The 20,256-nt window shown below is 39.9% G+C and overlaps 1 protein-coding gene across 4 annotated transcripts; it reads left to right on the forward strand.

The window, feature by feature from the left end:
* Positions 1-10: 10 nt before the first annotated feature.
* Positions 11-19,688, forward strand: LOC145479112 (shaker-related potassium channel tsha2-like). Of its 4 annotated transcripts, none has more exons than XM_081457370.1 (2): positions 11-718; positions 17,044-19,688. In XM_081457370.1, exons 1-2 carry the CDS (start codon positions 706-708, stop codon positions 18,744-18,746), a joined length of 1,716 nt encoding a protein of 571 aa, XP_081313496.1. In that variant the 5' UTR covers positions 11-705; the 3' UTR covers positions 18,747-19,688. The 4 variants fall into 4 exon arrangements, with proteins under 4 accessions (XP_081313496.1, XP_081313497.1, XP_081313495.1 ...); XM_081457371.1 differs by lacking the exon at positions 11-718 and adding an exon at positions 14,605-16,302; XM_081457369.1 differs by lacking the exon at positions 11-718 and adding an exon at positions 16,318-16,925.
* The last annotated feature ends 568 nt before the right edge of the window (positions 19,689-20,256 follow it).

The following is a 20,256-nucleotide window of genomic DNA, read 5'->3' on the forward strand; positions in this document are numbered from 1 at the left end:
GATATAATTTATGGAACACTGCACAATTTTAACTTCGCTGTCGAGCTTCACTTGAAGGAAAACTCTTGAATTTTTTACATGTACAAGCGCTTATGAGCGCGCGCTAATGACGCGAATATCGTGCGCATTACTTCGTTTATGTCTCAATAAAGGCTAGAATAAAAATAAACTTTAAAAGGTAAGTTAATTTAATTTTCCTTTAATTTGATTGAAAGTTGTCTCAGTCCCGATCCTGGACGCATACTGAAATCTCATTTGATCCGCCGACATTTTAGCAATGTTACTGGTTAGCACCGAGAATCGAGAGAGATCTGGGGGAAATCCGAAGGTGAGCCAGCATTACTCACTGGGGTTACTCTCTCTACGCTAGCCCAGTACTTTAAAGCATGCGCACAACGCAACCGGAAAAACATTTCCTCTTTTTGATTTAATCACGAGGTCGTTGTTGACTGAAAGGACACGAGATTGGCATTTTGGGCGTTACGTTTAATCCAATTAATCACAATAATAAGAAGGCTTGCGAACGCGACAACCCGGGATTGTTTACATATGGCTACAGATTGTAGTTTCATTGTCACATAACCATCATCGAACAAAAACGAGAATGTGGTCTGTGATTCTTGGTATCCCGAAAGTCGAGAACTGGAGAGGGATATTCAAAAGAAGACGAAAACGTGGAACTTAACATACAAACAGAAGGACAGCATGCTAAGAACTGGTCAGTGGAATTACTGTAAGAAAAAAAACTGAGTGGGAAAGTTATCAAATAACTAAATTACGTAGTTCGAAGTTTTACTCAACTACGTAAATCGATTTAGTCTATGGGGAATTCCCTCTATGTTCTAGAACACACCTTTCTACGTAATGACACTGTTGCCTTGGAATGAGAAAGCATTCATGACTATTAATTAAATAAGATAAAATTAGTCCAGAGTTGCTAACAGTATTTAGGTCTGCTACATGTCGGAAAAGTGTAGAACGCATATGAAAAGATTTCAACCGGAACACACCCCTAAAACTCCGAAGAAAAGCACGTTCTTTTTGTGGTTGCTCTGCTCAGGTTTTAAGAGAGTACGCCAAGTGATGAAGGCAAACCAATTGCCAGACATGCTTCCTTCTATCAGTTGAAATTGTATTCTCGCTTTCCGTTGAGCACGAGACTCAAGGTTCGTTTTCAAAGATAACGATCAACAATGCAGGTTACTTCCGACTGTAGCCTGAGGCCTTCTAACCTTCTAAAACTACATGTTAACAGCATTAAAAAAAATCCGTTTAGGAATGTTTCATTTTCCCACTCTCTGAACTGAAGCAAGTAGAGCTTGTAAGCTACTTGAAAGTAAAGTCGTTACTATTTTCCGGAAATGAGGTTGTTGTGGTTTGACTCATCATCCTAGAGATAACTGCGGTTGTGATCGGCATATAAACCACATCACCTGTAGTATTTAGACAATCACAGCTTACCCATTGAGTATGTTTCTGGTCTAAGGCAGCCGGAGAAGTTTTGGAGAGGTCGGGACCTAGCTAGACGCATAATCAACACCGAGCCTGCTTGATGTAGTATGCGCCAGTCCCTTTCAACAGGTGATCACTTTTACTCGTCCTTATGTCGTTCTATTTTAGCATAACACGACAATCCGGTAGCTTACGAAGATACAAATTCAGTGGATTCGATTCCTTTTTGGGAAACTCAACTGACTAAAGTAACGATAAGATTGCATTGCGTTTCCAATTTGCTATTTTTCAGTCGTATGATTGTCGGCATGTATCCACATTGTCAACAACCTCTTGTCTCTTTTTCTAATTCCATGGTCAAACATTGATCCAGGCGCGGCTGGGAAGTCGACATCGCTATATATGACGCTCGCATTGAAGACAGGAACAACAACAATAAAATCTGAAACCTGACACTTTGGTTTGTCATTCAAAAATTCATCGCAGATTAGTAAGGCAACTTAGTATCAGAGCTTTAGATCCTGTTTTAGAAGCATCTTCATATAGTCTACATTCGAGTGCTTTATAAAGCTTCAAGTAATCAGCGATAAACAGGCATATTCTCCTTACTTATCTTCCCACATTTGCTAGATACTAGCTGGGAGAATTTGAGAATGAGGCCTTATAGGTCATCATGATCAGTTGCAATTCCCACAATATTCAAACACAAGTTAGGAGTGCAGAATTCTTTTATGTCATTACTTAGGCAAGAAGAAAGAGGAAATTTAAGTGAACCTATCGACTTATTGCTTGTTACAATAGCAATGTCGAGTGTTATCGCTTGTCTTAGAAAGCAATTACCACCAAATATTTTACACTGTAATTTATGCTGTGTGAGTTACGGCAGAAACGAAATCAGAAAACCCGATGACAAATAGTTGGGTGTGGTGTAGTTTTCCTGTTCGTACTTTATGCAATGTTAAACACACGATTAAGGATTTACAATGTAAAAGGAGGTCAGTGCTCTTGGAGGCTCCCCATACGTGATGTTGCTGGTCGCACCACTCAATTGAGATTGCTGCATGCATCAAGTACCACGAGGACCTTAAAAGTTTGTGGCTTGGCACTTGATGCAGTCACGTTTTGAGGATTGATAGTGTTGATAAGAAGCTCGGATTACCCTCGCCAACTCCTCCAATTTTAGTCTTTCGTTTTTTTTTTTTACTGCTTAATAGAAAGAAGTGCATGGGTTTTGAGCTCTTTTACTCAGATAGCCAAGGTCGTAGATCAGAGTTTTTGTCTTAATTTCTTAAGGTCTCCACGGAAGAGAGAATGATAAAAGCGACCAAAAACCGCATGTTTACCCCGCAATCAGAAAGCATAAGACAAGAGAAAACCGCGCAGCATGTCTTCCCTCCGTCTTCAGCCTGCAAGCATAGGTTACGTCTCAGTTTCTGCCCCTCGAGAACCCAAGAATTCAAATCTATCCACCCTATAGACAACCCAAGGCTAGTGATTGGTTAACTTGTCTTTCAACCCTTTGAATCTGTTCAATATTATCCTTATCCTTCTTTTTTGGGGGAGGCGGAAGAGAGGGGGAAAAAAAAAAAAATGCCTTTTTATGCAATTCCGCCCAGCAAAAGAACAAATAGAAGGCCTTATGTGAGGTCTGATGCCAGGTTAGATAGACAGCGAATACGAGCTAATAAGGCGATAAGGCACGTTCTCCCCTTTCGTGCCCGCTAGTATCTTTATATCTGACCTTACTGTCCTTTCTACTTACTTAAAATACACTATAAAGTAATAAGCAAACTAGATAAGTTTGGGCCGGAGTGGTAGGGTGTTCCGGAGACCTTTCTGTGTTTTTTTTTTTGTCCACTTGCCCTTGCATTTAGTTTCGAATCATGAAACCTAGCAGCCGTTCTCTGTGGTGATTAATTCAATGAGACGAAAGCTCTATTTCTCTCGAAGGAACGTTCATATCTGTGCTCTTGAATTAACGCTCTTGGGAGAAGTTAATTTATGGAAATAGAACAGATATGAGGATTCCTAATCTGGTCGGCCATGTCGTTATGTAACGACTCAAAACTGTAAGTTCAATCACGCCCGAGTGCATGAAATCTGGTTTTTCCTAGGGATAAATAAACAGTGTTGTGGTTTATTACTCAACATGTTATTCACGGTATTTTTGTTTGTTTTTTGCTGAACAAACATCAGCAACTTTAACTTCTCCAGGTATGACAGAATGCAATAATTGAAATGACACAAGCACGTGCGCTGAAGAAAGCCATGTTGTCTGTCATTGCTTCTTACACTGAATAAAACTTTCAGAACTTTATTACCGAACACTCTAGAGAATAGATGTAATAAGTGGGTTTTCTAATAAGTACTTTACCGTAGGTTCCATTGCCATCAAAGTATAACTTTTGAGAACAGATACCATGTTAATTCTTGTTATCAAAAAGAAACAGTCACGGTCGTTATTTATACACATGAAAATTGACTCACTATGCAATAATAGCGATTTGATACGGCTGAGCTACGTGCCTTTATATGTCCTGGTCCCGTTATACAATCTACTTATCTTTCTCAGATGCTAAGTTGGCGTAAGGTAAGGTAACCCTGGAAGGGGTTTCACGTTGTTTCTTGCTATAGGCCAAAAGGCGCGTTCACAAATGTCAGATTTGGTCGTGTAAATGAATTCATCCTTCAAAGGCTTCCCTCTAAGCATCCTGTGTGTGCTCGCAGTGACCCCGCTGGTAAACTAATTTTGTGGAATATAATATGATGAGTGACAGAGTTGCCCATCACATTCAACATCGAATTTGTTTCAGTCATGTTTGTTTACGATTAGCAAAGCTGTCTGGGTACATTTAACTTGCGGCGGCTCAAGTGCGCAGCAGAATGATCACTTAATTAAAGCCGACAAGTGCTCGTAATTCTAGCGGCGAAGACGTCGTGATGTTTGCTCGCACGTTCGTTCACCAGAAGAGTAAGAAGTCGCTTACAGACGGCAGAATAGCAGATGCGATCGGTAAGAGCCTATCTAGACTATTTAGACTATTTATTTCAGCTTAAAGTGATCAATTCGTGAGCATCTTATCAGCAGATGAGACCATCGCAAGTGTGAATGAAAGTTGGTGCCTTTTCTTGTGTTTGGAAGCATACTTGCAAAAGAAGTTTTACGAATTTCTCATTGGATGCAGTAAATTACATGGGAAGCTTAAACATGTGCACTTATGCGTAAAATCCAGGGTCATCCAAAAGAGAACCTGGGGCACTCAAAAAAGTCTTATTTTAAGTTGCAAACAATGCTTAATCGACGACCGCCATAATTCTTAAATTTATTGGTCATAAAACTCTGTAAAAAGATGGTGTAAAGAAGATTGTATCCTTGTTAATCCATGGAGATCTGATCATTTTCTCACTTAACTTGAGGGAGACGCGATCAAGAGGTCCTTTTTCGACATATCTTGACCATCCATTCTGTCGCGTTCTTCCCATGGGCAAAGTGCTCAGTTTACTCTCTGTAGTCTCCAAACAGGAGAATAAATGGGCAGTGACAACTTTGGGGCAACCTGACAACACTTAGGGGTACTAGCATCCCATCCAGGGCAAGGACAATACTCCTGGTCGCCTTATCCTACGACCGAAAACCATAGTTACAGAACAGGAGTGATGAGCCATGAGACTTACAATGATTACCTCAATTTTAGCACTGGCACGGACCAAAATTACATAACAGAGACTATTTTTACAGCCTAGGTTAAGCTGGTCAACTATTTTCTTGTTTATCATGTACAGGAGATGAAATCTTGACCAATGTGTTGCTGACAGGATGTTAAAACTATAAACGAAATAAAAAAAAAGAGAATTCTGGTTTATATTGACGCATGTAAACATTCGAGGGCAACTTAGAAGTAGACTTCTTGCGTGCACCGGCTGGGCTCGTTTAGACATTAAACGTTTCGATCCTACTGCCACAATTCCATTCTTACACGACTGATTTGCACGCTATGAACATTTCATTCGTATCTTCAGGGATCTCCGGGAGTCTATATATTCGAAGTGGGCATATAATGAGTATGACGGACGCCTTGACTAAAACTGAAATCCTCCCAATGAGAAAATGCAGCAAGAAACGATGCATGAGCTAAGGAAAATTTAGAGATTTATCAACATTTGAGAATTAAAAACTATCAAGATCCGAAAATTTATCCGTGCCTGACCTGATAGATTGCCAAAAGACAAGTCAGTGAATGAGAAAGAAAAAGAAAGATCGAATTAAAGAAAATCTATTGTCATATATTGTTAGGCTTTTTAATAGTTCATTAGAAAATAGTAGTAGGCTATTAATTATATTCAGTAAGTGTCCCCAATTAGTGGAGGGTTTTTTTCCCCATCGGCTAGATGTTAAGACACATTAATAAAGTTTTATGTATGTATGTATGTATGTATGTATGTATGTATGTATGTATGTATGTGTGTGTGTGTGTGTGTGTATGTGTGTGTGTATGTGTGTGTGTGTGTGTGTGTGTGTATGTATGTACGTAAAAGTGTTGATGTCAATATTGCCAAACTCTAAGAACTGGCATTAAAAGAAACGACAAAAGAATCTAAATCTTGCATGTCTTATGATTCTAACGATGGGTAACTCGATACTTTTATAAAATTGTGATCACATAAGGCTAGTTCTGATTGGCTTGACGCGGTCAAGTCATTCGCCACGAGGCTAGGTAGATGTAGCTATAACGACTTAGTTATAATTAGACTATCATGATTGTATCTTGTTGGTTTTATCAGTTAAAAAACAAATAGAGTATCAGCTGCTTCCTGTTTACATGCTCTGATCGAAACTTGAGAGAAACTTTCTCTTCGATAATTGTTTGTATAAGTCTCAAGTACTTATCTTTAAATGAAATAATTGTTTATTTATGCTATATGTATCTATCAAGAACTTCATCTTCGTTGATGCTAATCAACCCGCCCCCATGTCAAATGAGCAGTTCAGGTTCGCCAATTTTTTCAATTTCGTGTGAATTCCACCGGAAAATATTAAAACATTCTTGGTCATTTCGTTAGCCGAAAGCGTCGTCACTGCTCGATCATACAAAATGACAGTTCTACTTTACCACTGCTCAAGTTTTACCTTTGCAGTCCCTGTATATCTTCAGGGGCTGTTGGATAAAGATCGAGATAATAAGTGCGGTCACAGTAGAGAAGCTTGACCTTGGGACGAAAAGTCACTTAGGGACCGTTCATTGTTTATAAGGGAGGGGGGGCTGGTGGGATTTGGGAAGCACCATTTAAAAATCGCATGACCCCCCCTCAGCTTACCAATTTTTTCACATGGCCCCCCCTTATAGCGGACATTTTTTGGGATGACCCCCCCCCAAAAAAAAATTGAACAAACAATATTTAGATTTCAACTTTTTTAATATTTCTCTTTTATCCCCCTACTTCACGTTATTGTGCTCACTATGAAGACAATATTTACAGTCTCTATACGACAGAGAGCTGTTGTTTAAAAAACAAATCAAAAGAAAGAGAAGTCAATTTCGGATCTCCTAGTTATGGCTCGCCCTGAGCGTGTGGCATTTGGCCTCTAATTGGCATCTTCCTCATCTGAATTGATGAATGCAAGAATGACGTCACTTGAGTCATCTTCTCCCCCAGAGTCAATGGCATCACTGTCATACTCATCAGTGTCACTTTCATCCGTTTCACTGCTGTCAGCACTTGCCCTGTTGTCATTTTGTGTCAATGTCCTGGCATTTCTCAGTGTTGGTTGGCCAGCTCTGAGAGGACTCTTCTGCTGCAAGCATGAATGTCTTACAATTGCCTTTACTTTCTCACTCTTGCTGCTTTTCAAATGCTGCTTCAGCCCGTGGTGGTTTGAGTACTTGTTTAGTTCTGGAATACGTAGCTTTTTAAGCTTGGTTAGATCTTCGCACAACTCAGTCCAAGGATAATCCTCCTCCCTACTTAACTTCGCCTTTTCTTCTGCTCTCTTTTTCCTTTTAAATTCCAGCACTTCAAGATGCTGAAGATAATCCACCACAAACTTCGATTTGACAATAAACTTATCTGTAAATAGAGCAACGCTCTCTGGGTCAGATAAAACCAGCCTGCCACTTCCATGCTCTTTCTTCTTTATATTGTTAATCCAATCGGGGAAAGAGCGCATTACTACATGAGCATCATGAAAGAGGCTCATTCCAAAATGCGCAATAATGGCGAAAGCGACGAGTCGTTTAAGAAAAGGTTTACAGCTGAACGATCCAGGCAGTTTGACATCTTACAAGCAAAAGAAGCAATTTTTCTAGGTGCGGATGGCTGTTCAGAAGGGCGAGTGAGTTTTCCATGCAAGGGTACCAGTTGAAGCCCAGTGATGGAAGAAAACTGAACTTCTCCATCAAAGAGCACAGAGCAATGGTGGAAAAGTTGAATGTCATATTGAAAGATGTAAAGGAACACGATTCCACACTCTTTCAGTCCAATGGGCTTGCTTTAAAGCAGGGCGAAGAATTTGCCCACAGTTTTAATGTAAAACAGATCAAATGTACAGAAGCTAAGTTGACGAAGGCCACGCAGGACATGGAAGCACTAGAAAATAAGAAGAGCAATTATAACAGCATATTCAAAGGCATACTCAAACAGCGCATCAACAAAAGGAGAAGGAAAAAAGAAAACCGCAGAAAGTCAAATGAAAGAAAGAGGAAGCGGACTGAAAACAACGTCCAACGAGTTTATGGAATCTGTGTTGGAAACCCGCTAGGAAATGATCTTCCACAATGCCTTGTGTATCCTCCTAGAACGGCCGTCCCGATAGAGTGTCTTAAAGTTGAGGATGTTGCCACGTCGATATTTAGAAGAGATGGGCCATACATCGCACAGCTCTTGGAAGGGAATTATTTCACCAATGCTGCAAGAAGCAGAATCACCACCAACCTTGAGCGGGAAGTCAGAGATTATGTTTACACCTTCATGTACCCTGAAGAGTACACTCTGACGGAAAGCATTGCTGCTTCTTGCAGCATTGGTGAAAGACTCCCATAGCAGCACAAGCGGCGACGAAGAACTCGACGACAGCGGAGATGAAAATGAGTGCCAGTGAAAGTTGCATTCGAAAATAACAGTCTTAAATGTTCAGTAGCTACAAATGCTTTTTGTCGCCAAACGTTTTTTTAAAGCAGAAGGAAAGTTTGTAATAAATTTGTATCCTGCCTTCTATGTTTATTCTATAGCAATTTTTTTGATATTCAAACATTATGCCATTTTAAAGTTTTACTAAAATATTTCACGTGACCCCCCCTTTTTCCCTTATTTTTTTGGGATGGCCCCCCCTCGAAAGCCATTTTTTTTCGCATGACCCCCCCCCAAATCCCACCAGCCCCGCCTACCTTATAAAAAATGAACGGTCCCTTACGCGTCAAAACTGTGCTCACTCAAAGCACATGTTTACTTGTTTCTGCGCTCCAGTTAAAACAAGAGCAAAATTATCCTCACGTCTCTTACAAAGCCCGATTTGGTCAAGATTGTCCATTAACAAATTCAATTCAAAATCCATCGAGCTTATTCATTTTTCAAGAGAGTTCAAAACCCAACACAAAGGATAGCATAGAGCAAGAACAACAAACGGGCTCACATACCACGACTAAGCACAATAACTACATCTACAAGATCACAAAAAGACTTTTGTATCCTTCCAAAACAAATAAATCAACCGGGCATCTCAATTGAATTCCACAGAGACAAAGCGATTGGATGCCGGCTAAGCAGAGCTACCCGCATCGAAAGGAAACGAAATGAAAATTATCTCTTCGACGCGTTCACGCTTTCGCCGCACAAATTCGGTTGAACATTGACGCCCATGCAAACAGAGACCGAGTCTGTTCGTCTCGTTCGAAGTCCAAGTGCTCAAAGTTTCAACAAAGAGGAACCGCGCAGGCGTACTTCGCGTGTTCTTACAAATCCTGGTGAGTAAATATTCTCCTTTTCGAGCTAGAACGCGCATAACTCGAGTCACTTTTCTGTGCTCGTTCGTCTAATTTATTTGTGGGCCAGTCAGCTCTCCACAATCCTCATAAATTTTATCTCTTGCGCCGATGCAGCTCTGATTCAATACATGGATTTCTGAGCTAAACTTTTTGCAGTGTATAATTTGAAGTTGCCTAATTAAGGTTACAAAAAAAAAAGCCTAAGTAAATTCAGTGTACCTCTCGAGTCCATAGCACATAAGCTTTGTTATTCCACTGTTTCGCGACACGGGTCGCCAATCAAATACTTGGTCCGAGACCAATGTTATACTTGATAAACCGCTATCCCGGGAAACAAGTCATTGTAATTCCTGCATGATTCAGGGTTGTCAAGCTGAAACGTGCCCAGCGAAGCACTTGATCCTCTATACGATTACTTAATGGCGTCAGACGTTTAATCATCTAAATATAGCGCTTTCTCTTTTCCTTTCCTCTACCTGCGAATAAGCAGCGGCCAACGCGAAACCTCTGCTTCTGTGGCTGCTGCACACGTATTCAACTAACTCGCATATTTATAAGTTATGTAACTTGCAGTTGTTTACTACTGTTTTGTGAATCTTTTTCTTTTTAACCTCTGTAATCAATTTGGTATGAATAAAGATTTGATTTGATTCTGTAAGTAGCCACTGATAGAAGGAACTAGTGTTTCTTTCCAACCAGAAATTGGAGCATCTACTAGTACAAGTGTAGAAAAAAAAAAAAGAAAGAAAAGCGTAACTGTAGTGATCGACGTTTTTCGGTAGGACACGAAAGAAACTTCTCGGTTCGGTTTTGACGATCGCTTAATTAATAGGCCACGTTTGATATATCAATATCGTATCATGGCTCTGAGGCTTCCAGGACAAACTTCTACAATTGGTGTTGTTTTCTTTGTATCTAAGTCTCTTTTGGGAATTGAGATTGACCCGAAAGCCTTGGAGCCATGTTATAATATTGATATATCGAACGTGGCCTACAGTGAACTGAAAATGCTGATGAAGATTCGTTGACTTAATTCGTCCAATTTGCAGTCTTACAACCAGAGAGGAAATTGACTGACACAATGCGCTGATGAAAAATTGAGGCTTGTTTTATTATGTAAATAAATGTCTGTCTGATTTATAAGGGAGCACAATTCGAGTTCATTACTTTACTCATCTAGTTGTTTATGAAAGAAAACCCAGCCTTGTCAAAATAACGACTTGGATTATCTTTAATCCGCATTAATGGTTACATGATTGGATGACTGGGTCGGGGAGTGTCGAAAACAAAGATTTAATCACGAACTGGCGGAGCTGGCAAGTCGAAACGAAGTAACCAAAACCCGAAAAAAAGCAATTAAAACTCAAAACCATCGAGACTTTCACCCACAACTCGAGAAGGAAGCAAACGAGACGCAAGAGAATAACCATGGCAGACAAACTTAGTCACATAATGAAAACTCTCTTCCAGTTATTTTAGCGGCTCTTTAATTTAAGTTTGACCAAGAGGCCAGGTCTTTCCCGCCCAAAGATTGATGCGTATCAAACTGCGGCTTATGCTGATTTTGCAAGCGTCGACTGAAAGGAAAAAAAAAACCAAAAAAACCAAACCAAAACAAAACAAACAAACAAACAAAAAAAAAACAAAAGCAAAAACAAGAAAAAGTTTGCCCTATAACGTTTCTAACTAGGTCGGCAAGGTCCAATACACGACACTTCAATTCAAGGTCCCAGTCGGCACCTTTACCAGTCGTATAATGTGTCTTTCTTACACGCTTTTGTAACTAATCGAGAGCACCTTCAAGAACCTTTGACGTAATCAAACTAACATAATCCAGCACAATTTTGCCATCTTTGATCGAGTGTATGGCCTTCGTCCTAGAAATTTTCCACCTTTTGTTTTCTCAAACAAATTTGGGTTGCAACAGTGAGACGCTACTGCGGACGACTCTTTTTGGTTGAGTTGAAGACAGTAGAAAGAAAATGAAGCAACTGAAACTTCTGGAGTGAGGCCGACTTATAAAGATAGTTTATTGCGTTTACTAGCAGACGGCACTAAAACGCCTCGGAGGTCTTGTTTATGAATAGACCCCAGTGGGGTTTAGGGCAAAAAAACAAGAAAAACAAATGGTGCATAACAGAGGTTTTCAAAAGATTGCCTAAGTAGGAAAAATGAAAAAGAAAAAATCCGGATGGTAAGATTCACTTCAAAACTGTAAATTGCAACACCTTAATGTACACATCTCTAATGAAGCACGAATAACATTTGACAGAACTTGGCTAGCTCTGCATATTTTCTGCAAACCAAACTGTATGAAGAGGACACCTCTATTACGAGGACATGACATAAGTGAGGGTTCCGTGCGAGTCCGCTTAAAACTGGTTTCGCTGTGATGGGAAAGGGCTGCTTTACGTAATTGGAAGATTTAACAATCCATTACAGTAAGGGACTTTCTGAGTTACTGCATAGCCCCTATGTTTAACGTGAATAAGAGGTGCCACGCAGTTGAAAAATACAGGCACGACTAGTTATTAGTGTTTCAGAAAATAAAGAGGCTCAGTGATTCGCTGGGAGATAATTCATGGTAGGACACATATATAGTTTGCTTTTATTTACTGCCGTTTGCTTGCGGTTAGCATTTATATACTGTGTTTGCTTGCGGTTAGCATTTATATACTGTGTTTGCTTGCGGTTAGCATTTATATACTGTGTTTGCTTGCGGTTAGCATTTATATACTGTGTTTGCTTGCGGTTAGCATTTATATACTGTGTCTGCTTGCGGTTAGCGTTTATTTACTGCTGTTCCCTTGCAGTTAGCATTTATTTACTGCTCTTTGCTTGCGGTTAGTATTTATTTACTGCTGTTTGCTTGCGGTTAGCATTTATTTACTGCTGTTTACTTGCAGTTAGCACTTATCTGCTGCTGCTTGCTTGCGGTTAGCATTTATTTACTGCTGTTTGCTTGTAGTTGGCGTTTATTTGCTGCTGTTTGCTTGCGACCACTCGGCCCTGCCCTAACGTGAAGAGGAGGTGCTGCGCCGTGGAAACTGAATACCGGTACGACAAGTAACTCTATATCGGTCATGAATTGGAGGCAGCTAACTGACTCTTGAATCGTCAACTAATTGATGTACGTTGACGGTTAAAGATATCACCAGTTTAGAAGAACAGCTTACTAGACCTACTAGTCTTCCTATTCAATATTTTTGCGTAAGTGAAAACCTGTATTCACTTTTTGGTATACGAGTAACGAGAAAGCTTCCGTTCAGTGCGATCGCCTTGATAACATCCACTTCCGAAAGTACGTGCAATGATAGCTGTGAAGTTAGTCAAGTTAGCCTCTATGAGGGGAGGCCTACAATAAAGAACGTTTTGTGTTCCTGAAGAAGTCTTAGTGCTTACTGCCTTCAAGATGAGGAGCAGAACTGCATGAGCTAGAGCCTATACCTCTGGCATTGAGTAACGATTGCCGGCTTCAAGTTAGTTGCGTTACAGCTTGTAGTGATTGAAGACTCTCTGAAATAATAAACCTCACCCTGGGAACGAGGTTGGGAAATAATTATAAGTTTGTCCACGAGTGGCCTACAAAAATTCCAGAAAGTTCCAAGGAGTCCTGCACAAGACTAGGCTAAGTAAGACAAAATAGCCTGGGACCGAGATCCTGAAACCGGTATGCAAAAATCGCGCATTTTGTGCAGCGGACTGACTAGTAGACAAGATTGTTCAGTGCAGACTTCGTCCATTGGGCTTACAAACCGTCATTTAATTCTTCTTCGCGTGCTTTCAGTTTTCTCTACTATTGTCAGAGAAAATATACCAGAAAAAACAGCAAACAAGCTACAAGTAATTCAAGAACGATTTTCGTATTTTTTTTTTCAATAAGCAGCTGCAAATAATCAAGATAAGCAATGCAATCAACCTTAAAACGACCGCGTTCACAAGGTTTTCATGCAGGTAATCGCTAGCGAAAGTTTTTTTTCACCTGGCAATTATCGAGTTTGTTTTCTTGAAATATTTGTAATGGTTAAAATTTTTCAATCTGTCCTACAGTTATTACCCAAAAGTCATTGCATAAAAAAACCAATTTAAAGCATTTTGTTGACAACAGATGAACCCTAACGCACGCAGAGTTGGTCGTGTGTAAAGCGAAACACAAGTGTGACGGGCCTTCATATGTTCTGTTAGTCTGTGTGAATTTCAGCGATAACCTGAAGATCACTAAAGTCCTGAGATACGTAATGCGTTGTTATGCAGTGCACCTTAAACCAAGGTTGGTAAATGCCTTCAATTTATTTCTATTTTATCAAAGTAAATGGCAAATTGCAGCTGTTTGCTTTGTGAACACTCGTCTTGAATTGAGCACCGGTGTCAGTGAATACAAATTGAATTTGTTTCGGGCATCAGCAATTTGATCATTATTGAGCAAGGTCAGTGGGGAACATGGTTTGGCTGAAAAGATTTCCTTTTAGTCGATCAAAGGTATATAGCAGTTTAAAACAGTTCATTTGGCCACCCACTATGTTTGATCTTCACGTGATAATACAAATCCGACTGGGGCACTTGTTTCTTTACAATATTTTGCCCGATTCATCTCATTGTGCTTTCAACTTGCATTAGTATTCAACGGCGTTAGTCAAGCACTTGTCGTACCAAGAAATGAGTGCAGGATATTTTTTCAATATTTTGCTAAGTTCACTCCTTTTGGAATAACCTGCATTTAGATGCACCCGCGGTTGGATCATGAATTTATTAGAGTAGAGTGAAAATTACATGTTCCCTGATTGGATCGTGTATGATAGAGCAAGAAAAAACGACAATTGAGTCTGCAGCTTTCATTCAGTGCACGGCCATCATGACATTAGCTCTCTCAAGCTTTTATTCCAGTAAAAAGGTTAACTAGAAACTAACTACTGTATCACAATTCCGTAAGAATTCAGTGACTGATGGTATGTTTGTGATTTTAACAGTAACAAAAATGTCAGGGGCAAGGCAGATGACCCTCAGATCGGCTTTAAGCATTTTATCACAGTCTAAATGAAGCGAAAAATCGATTAAGTTTCAAGTTACTTTATCGACACTGCAGTATGTGTTCAGCAAAAGTATCAAAAAAAGCTTAAGTGAAGAACCCTTCATCAGAAATTCTCAAGATGTTGTTAATTAAGTGATACAAATGGTCGGCGAAGCATAGAACTCTTTGGTGTTTTTCGCCAAGGCTTTTAAACCTTTTGTGACTCTTCCATCGAAGATTCTAGAAGGAATTTGCCGATGCGTATCGTAGCTTCAGTTTGATACCAAGCGATAAACAAGGTATTAATACGAAACGTAATCGGGTTGTTGAGCTAGTCGATAACCACGTTGTCGTTCATTGTCATCTAATGTTGTAACGCAATAAGTCAATCTTGTTTTTCTGCAAAATCGAACAGAAAGCGTGTTTTGTTGAAACTGCTAAAGCTACTTAAAGTAAGCGGGAGGTCTAAAAAGCATTTGTGTTTTGATCTATTTACATGGAAATTAATGTAATCCCACCAAACTCAGTTACTGTACCGGACGAGAGGCACTGTTGATTACGTGTGGTTTTGTTTCTATTTCTATTATTAAAGACAGAAGATCCAAGGTTACCTTTCACTTTTGTTCACAAGCTGTTTTAATGACAACTACGTTTTACCTCTATAAGAAAAAAAAGCGTACAACAGAGTTTTAGTTTCATTCAATTTTTTTGTATTTCTAAGGGAGTTGAGTTGAGATAGCTATTGCCAATTAATTAATTTCTTCACATACCGTTTGAAGCGTCGCAGTACAAGAACCAGTTACTCTGTTAACTTCGTTTTGAAAAGACAAATTAAGCGCCATTTCAAGTAAAACAGTCGACAAACTAAGACTACTTTGAGTTGACAACATTTATAAACTATTAATCCTGAAAATTTTAAAAGAACGCTTCATCAAATTGAAAGGGATTCAACACGGACATCAAGTATGGACTACAAGGTAAACTATATGCTGTTTTCCTTCAATTATATGCTGAAGGGTTTTAGAGATTATTCACTCGTGTGTGTTCATGTTGCTCGCACGTTGAGATTTCCAAAAGACTTCCATTTGTGGGGCAAATCACGCTGGATTCAACAGCAAAGGCAATATCGCGTAAACAGGTTATTAAATTCCATTAGTCGGTCTTATTTTCAAGGCAGTTCATTGTGATTAAGGAGTTCGATTTGAGAACAAAAGAAATCAAGGAATGGGATTAAGGCGGTTTTGTCTGGAGAAATGAGCGTAAGTGAGCGACGCTTTCCAATCTCGAAAAGACGAAAGCAGCTTATTTTAAAGGAGATTCCAAACTGCACTGTTAATTCTATTTTTTTTATCTTTGTTTCCATTTCTACCTAGGAGCCATGTCACGGTCTATTTTGAGTAATGCTTTTTTTTTTCTTTTTTTATAAGGGTTAAAAAGTGAAGGAAATACGTAATAATGAAACAAAAAGGAACAAGAATAGTGTTTATGACGGAGATGGACTACAAATGACAAAATTGAAATATTTAGTGCACATTTCTCTGGAGGCGCCATCCGTGACACATCGCCGAGACACATCAATTTCTTGGTTGGGACATCCAAAGACCACGAGAACAATAAGCATCGATTTGTAGGCTAATTAGCGTGGGAAGCCACTACTGAAAAATTTACTAAACTGCACACAAAAGGACCATCAACAAAACTAACGAGGATTGTGTATGCAGTTTGAATCAAAATTATTCAGGGGGCAGAGTTATCTGGCCTTTTACTTCAAGAATTCAGCAGCAATAACAAATTCAACCGAGATTTTTCTGTCCAATCGTAGACCGCCAGAATCACGCTAGAAAGCAGAGGCAATATCACTCGGTAGGTTATATTGTTGTCAAATTTCTTGACTGACACTGCATGCAAAAGAATTAAATTCCACGACAAAGAGTGGAGTGAGATTAGACACGGCGTATGTGTCCAAAAGTGAATTCGACCTTTATTTTCAAGCACATTCGCACAGGGAAAAATATAACGGAGCGTTCGACTTCACTTCACTTCGCTATCATGCCTAATCTTGCATGAATGCTCTTCGACAAAAAACCCTCCAACTCTTTGATCGATTTTGTTTTTGTTATTAATCAAAATGCATTTCAATTGTTTGGCCTGACAAGGTGACGGCACCGCTCCACACCGATGGTTTCATATGCGATTTGCGACATAAATGGCTCGTCACTCACTCGTTCGCTGACAAAAGACACGTTCGATAGCCGATACCACTAATATTGACTGCTACGAGTTAATATTTAAACCGGTAATGTGAAAGTGTTGTTTGCGCGAGTTAAAGCGGTGCATGTTACCGGAATGATAACAACTTCTCTCTAAGTAAGGTTGATTCTTGATCGACGCTTGAGGTGGTGAGTGTTATGTATCGTCTGTGGTCGAATTGTGAAGTTTCCGAGCACCACCAAAAACAGTAATGCACAATGCCAATATCCAACTAGGTACAGACGTCTCGTTGTGAAATAACTTAGACGTGTAATAGCCCTGAAGACCTGTTGCTTGTCGACGAACAGGACGAGTTGTTGGTTATTCACGCCGTACGCTTTGTTTTGCTTACAGGAGAAATGGGAACAAGCTTGAGTACACATGGCGCAATAACGCTAAGACTGAAGAAAAGAGACATAACTACTCAAGCTGCGCCTGAAGAAACTAACAAAGAAATCGATCGAGAAGTTTCCAGTTCAGGGGAAAGCGGAGTACAAAATTCCTCCGGTCACGGGAAAAGTCACTCTCCAAATAAACACCGTCGAATCGTTCTCAACGTGTCCGGATTCCGATATATGACTTACTTGCAAACGTTGGAAAGATTCCCTACGACTCTCCTAGGAAATAGAGAGAAAAGGCAACAATTTTACGACGAGGAGCGAAATGAGTATTTCTTTGATCGAAACATTCAAGTGTTTGAATTAATTTTGTATTTCTATCAATCAAATGGTCGATTGGTCTGCCCGCCGGAGCTGGCTCCAGAGATTCTACTGGAGGAGGTCGAGTTTTTCCAGCTTGGAGAGCTCGCTATAAATGCTGTCAAGGATATCCTGAACGAAGATGAACCTCCCGATAAACCAGTGATAATGCCAGAGAAAAAAGCACAGAAGTTTATATGGAGATTATTTGAATATCCTGATTCGAGCAAAGCAGCGCGTGTGTTAGCATTGCTGTCTGTTTCAGTAATAGTGGCATCTATAGTCGTTCTGTGCATAGAAACTCTTCCCCAGTTTATCGTTCTACCAGAGGATGACATTCATAGAAATGACACCGCCAAGATGCAAGAAATTCGCGAACACAACGACCTAGCGTCAAGGGTGAAAAACGTGTTTGGACAGCTTGAAATTGCATTCATAAGCTGGTTTACCTTTGAATATCTTGTGCGATTGATGTCTAGTCCGCAGAAATGGCTGTTCGTTCGTTCTTTCCTAAATGTAATTGATTTACTCGCTATATTACCGTTTTATGTGGAACTAGGGCTCAAGAACAGCAGCGAGCAGAATTTCTCGCTGGCGTTTCTCCGAATTCTAAGACTGGTGCGAGTGTTTCGTATTTTTAAGCTCTCGCGACACTCTAGCGGGCTACAAATTCTCGGACTAACGTTGAGGAAGAGTTTGCGCGAACTCGGCCTTCTGATTTTTTTCTTGGCAATTGGCGTGGTCATTTTCTCCAGCATGGTTTATTACGCAGAAAATGGCGACGAAGAAACCTTATTCACAAGTATCCCGGATGCCTTCTGGTGGGCTCTAGTTACTATGACAACGGTGGGCTACGGAGATATGTATCCCAAGACACTTTGGGGTAAGCTTGTTGGGTCCGGTTGCGCTCTGTGCGGCGTACTAGCGATTGCTCTGCCTGTGCCAGTCATTGTCTCCAATTTTGATGCGATTTACAAAAAGTACCGAAGCAGGAAGCTGAAGCAGCAAGGCTTACAAGACGCAGAAGACGACAAGTCGAGAAAACTGAGTCTAATGTTTGGTTCTAGGAAGACGTCTGAAGCTGTACTGAGCAATGACTCCCAGAATTCTCGAGAAATCGAGCTTAAGTTACTGAATGGAAAGGATGTAGACATCAGTGATGATAAAAAGAACGGAAATGTTCTCCAAAGAGAAGAAGAGAAGGAGGAAGTCTCAGAGAGCTCGTGGCACCAAAGCTTGACAAATGGAAACAAGAAGAAGAAAGACCTCGAAGGAGAGGCGGAGAATCCTTCCGAGTTCCTATCACTGCTTGAAGATGACGAGTCGTCTTTCTCTAAGCTAGATCAAACAAATGTTTGAAAACGAGCTCAAGATGAAAGTTAGCTTCATTTTTCTCGTAAATTCACTTTGTCGGAGAATATTATTCCGAAGCGTTCTCTGTATGAATGGGGAGTACAAACATTTTAAACATCTACAAGTCTTCGCTGGCTTCCGCGGGCTTTTTAAAACACAAACAACAATAACAACAACAACGACAAAAACGACAAAAACAACGACAAAAACAACGACTACGACAACAAAAGTAACACGACCGTGTCAACACCAAACTAAAGGACAGTTTCTATGTTGACCTGGACATCTATAGTATAGTTTTCCAGAAAAGGACAATTTTGCACTACACTAACATTGACATTGCAGGCAAGCTATTATGTTTTTCGGTGAAAAAACAATCAATGATAGTATTTTTTTTTTTTGTGAAAACAAAATTGCAGTTGTTATCGAAATCTCCATGTTATCTGGAAATCTAAACAAACAGCCAATGAAGAGTGTTCTACAAAAAGAGTAGTTTTGAAACGTGATAAAATAGTATTTTTCTATTTATATATGACGCCTCGTTTTCTATTCCAGCAAGAATTTTGTAAAATAATTTAGCTCGCAGCACGAGGAAATAAGAATGTTTGACTTGACTGGTTTAATTCCTTCTCTCCATTTGGTGAATAGGGCCATTAGCAGTAGTGTGGATAATTTGCTTTCCATGTAGTATTACTAGGCGATAATTACTTGAATTAGATCTCTGGGTAAACTTTAGGTTTGGAACAGTTTTCATTGCACAACGTTTGAAAATTAATGACCATAATTTGCAGCAACGGGGAGTGCAATGCAAACGTCAAATTTTTGTAACTGCGGGTGGTCATTCTGATGTAACATTAATTTATGGAGTATTTTGTAGCACAAGAACCGAAGAACACTATTTTCTGAATTGCGGAATTTGAGTCTCGTAATAAAATGTCAGTTTTGATATATTGTAGTCCCTGGGCCTTGGACTTTTCCTCTCTGTCAAATACAAAACTGAATCAACTAAACGGTTCGGAAACAAGCCAATCGCCCGCGGGAGGTTAGAGAGTCACGCACGGGTGAAATGGCGTAACGGACAAGCTGCTTTAAAATAATCCTTGCCGGCATTTAAGCATGTTTTCAGTAGGCTCCGACACATGCCTACAACTAAACTTTACCGAACAGAACCCTACAAATGATAAGTATCGCAAAATTTTGGACCGACCCGCCGAAAGTGACATAAAAAAAATCGTCGAAAGTAGCGAGCCCACCCCTATCCCCCGAAAATAGCGAGACCACATTTATTTTTTCAATCAACAGCCAAGTAAAAGTTACGGCAACTTAATAACGATGATTAAAGGTCCGGTAATACGGGCAACATTTTTCTTCAACTTGTCTCGCAACACATTGTTGCGCGTATTACCACGTTTGTGACCAACTTGTCTCGCAGTAAAATACAGTGTTGCAAGTCTGCAGAATTCTACACGTATAATTACTTAATCGTGTGTAAATAAAGATGGCGCCTTCTTTAATA

Source organism: Orbicella franksi, chromosome 2, assembly GCF_964199315.1.
Source record: "Orbicella franksi chromosome 2, jaOrbFran1.1, whole genome shotgun sequence".
Classification (NCBI taxonomy): domain Eukaryota; kingdom Metazoa; phylum Cnidaria; class Anthozoa; order Scleractinia; family Merulinidae; genus Orbicella; species Orbicella franksi.

Coding starts and splice junctions, on each gene's coding strand:
- LOC145479112 (XM_081457369.1), top strand. CDS start 16,901: ATGCACAATGCCAATATCCAACTAG. Junction 16,926..17,043: donor CAATGCCAATATCCAACTAG/GTACAGACGTCT, acceptor TTTTGCTTACAG/GAGAAATGGGAACAAGCTTG.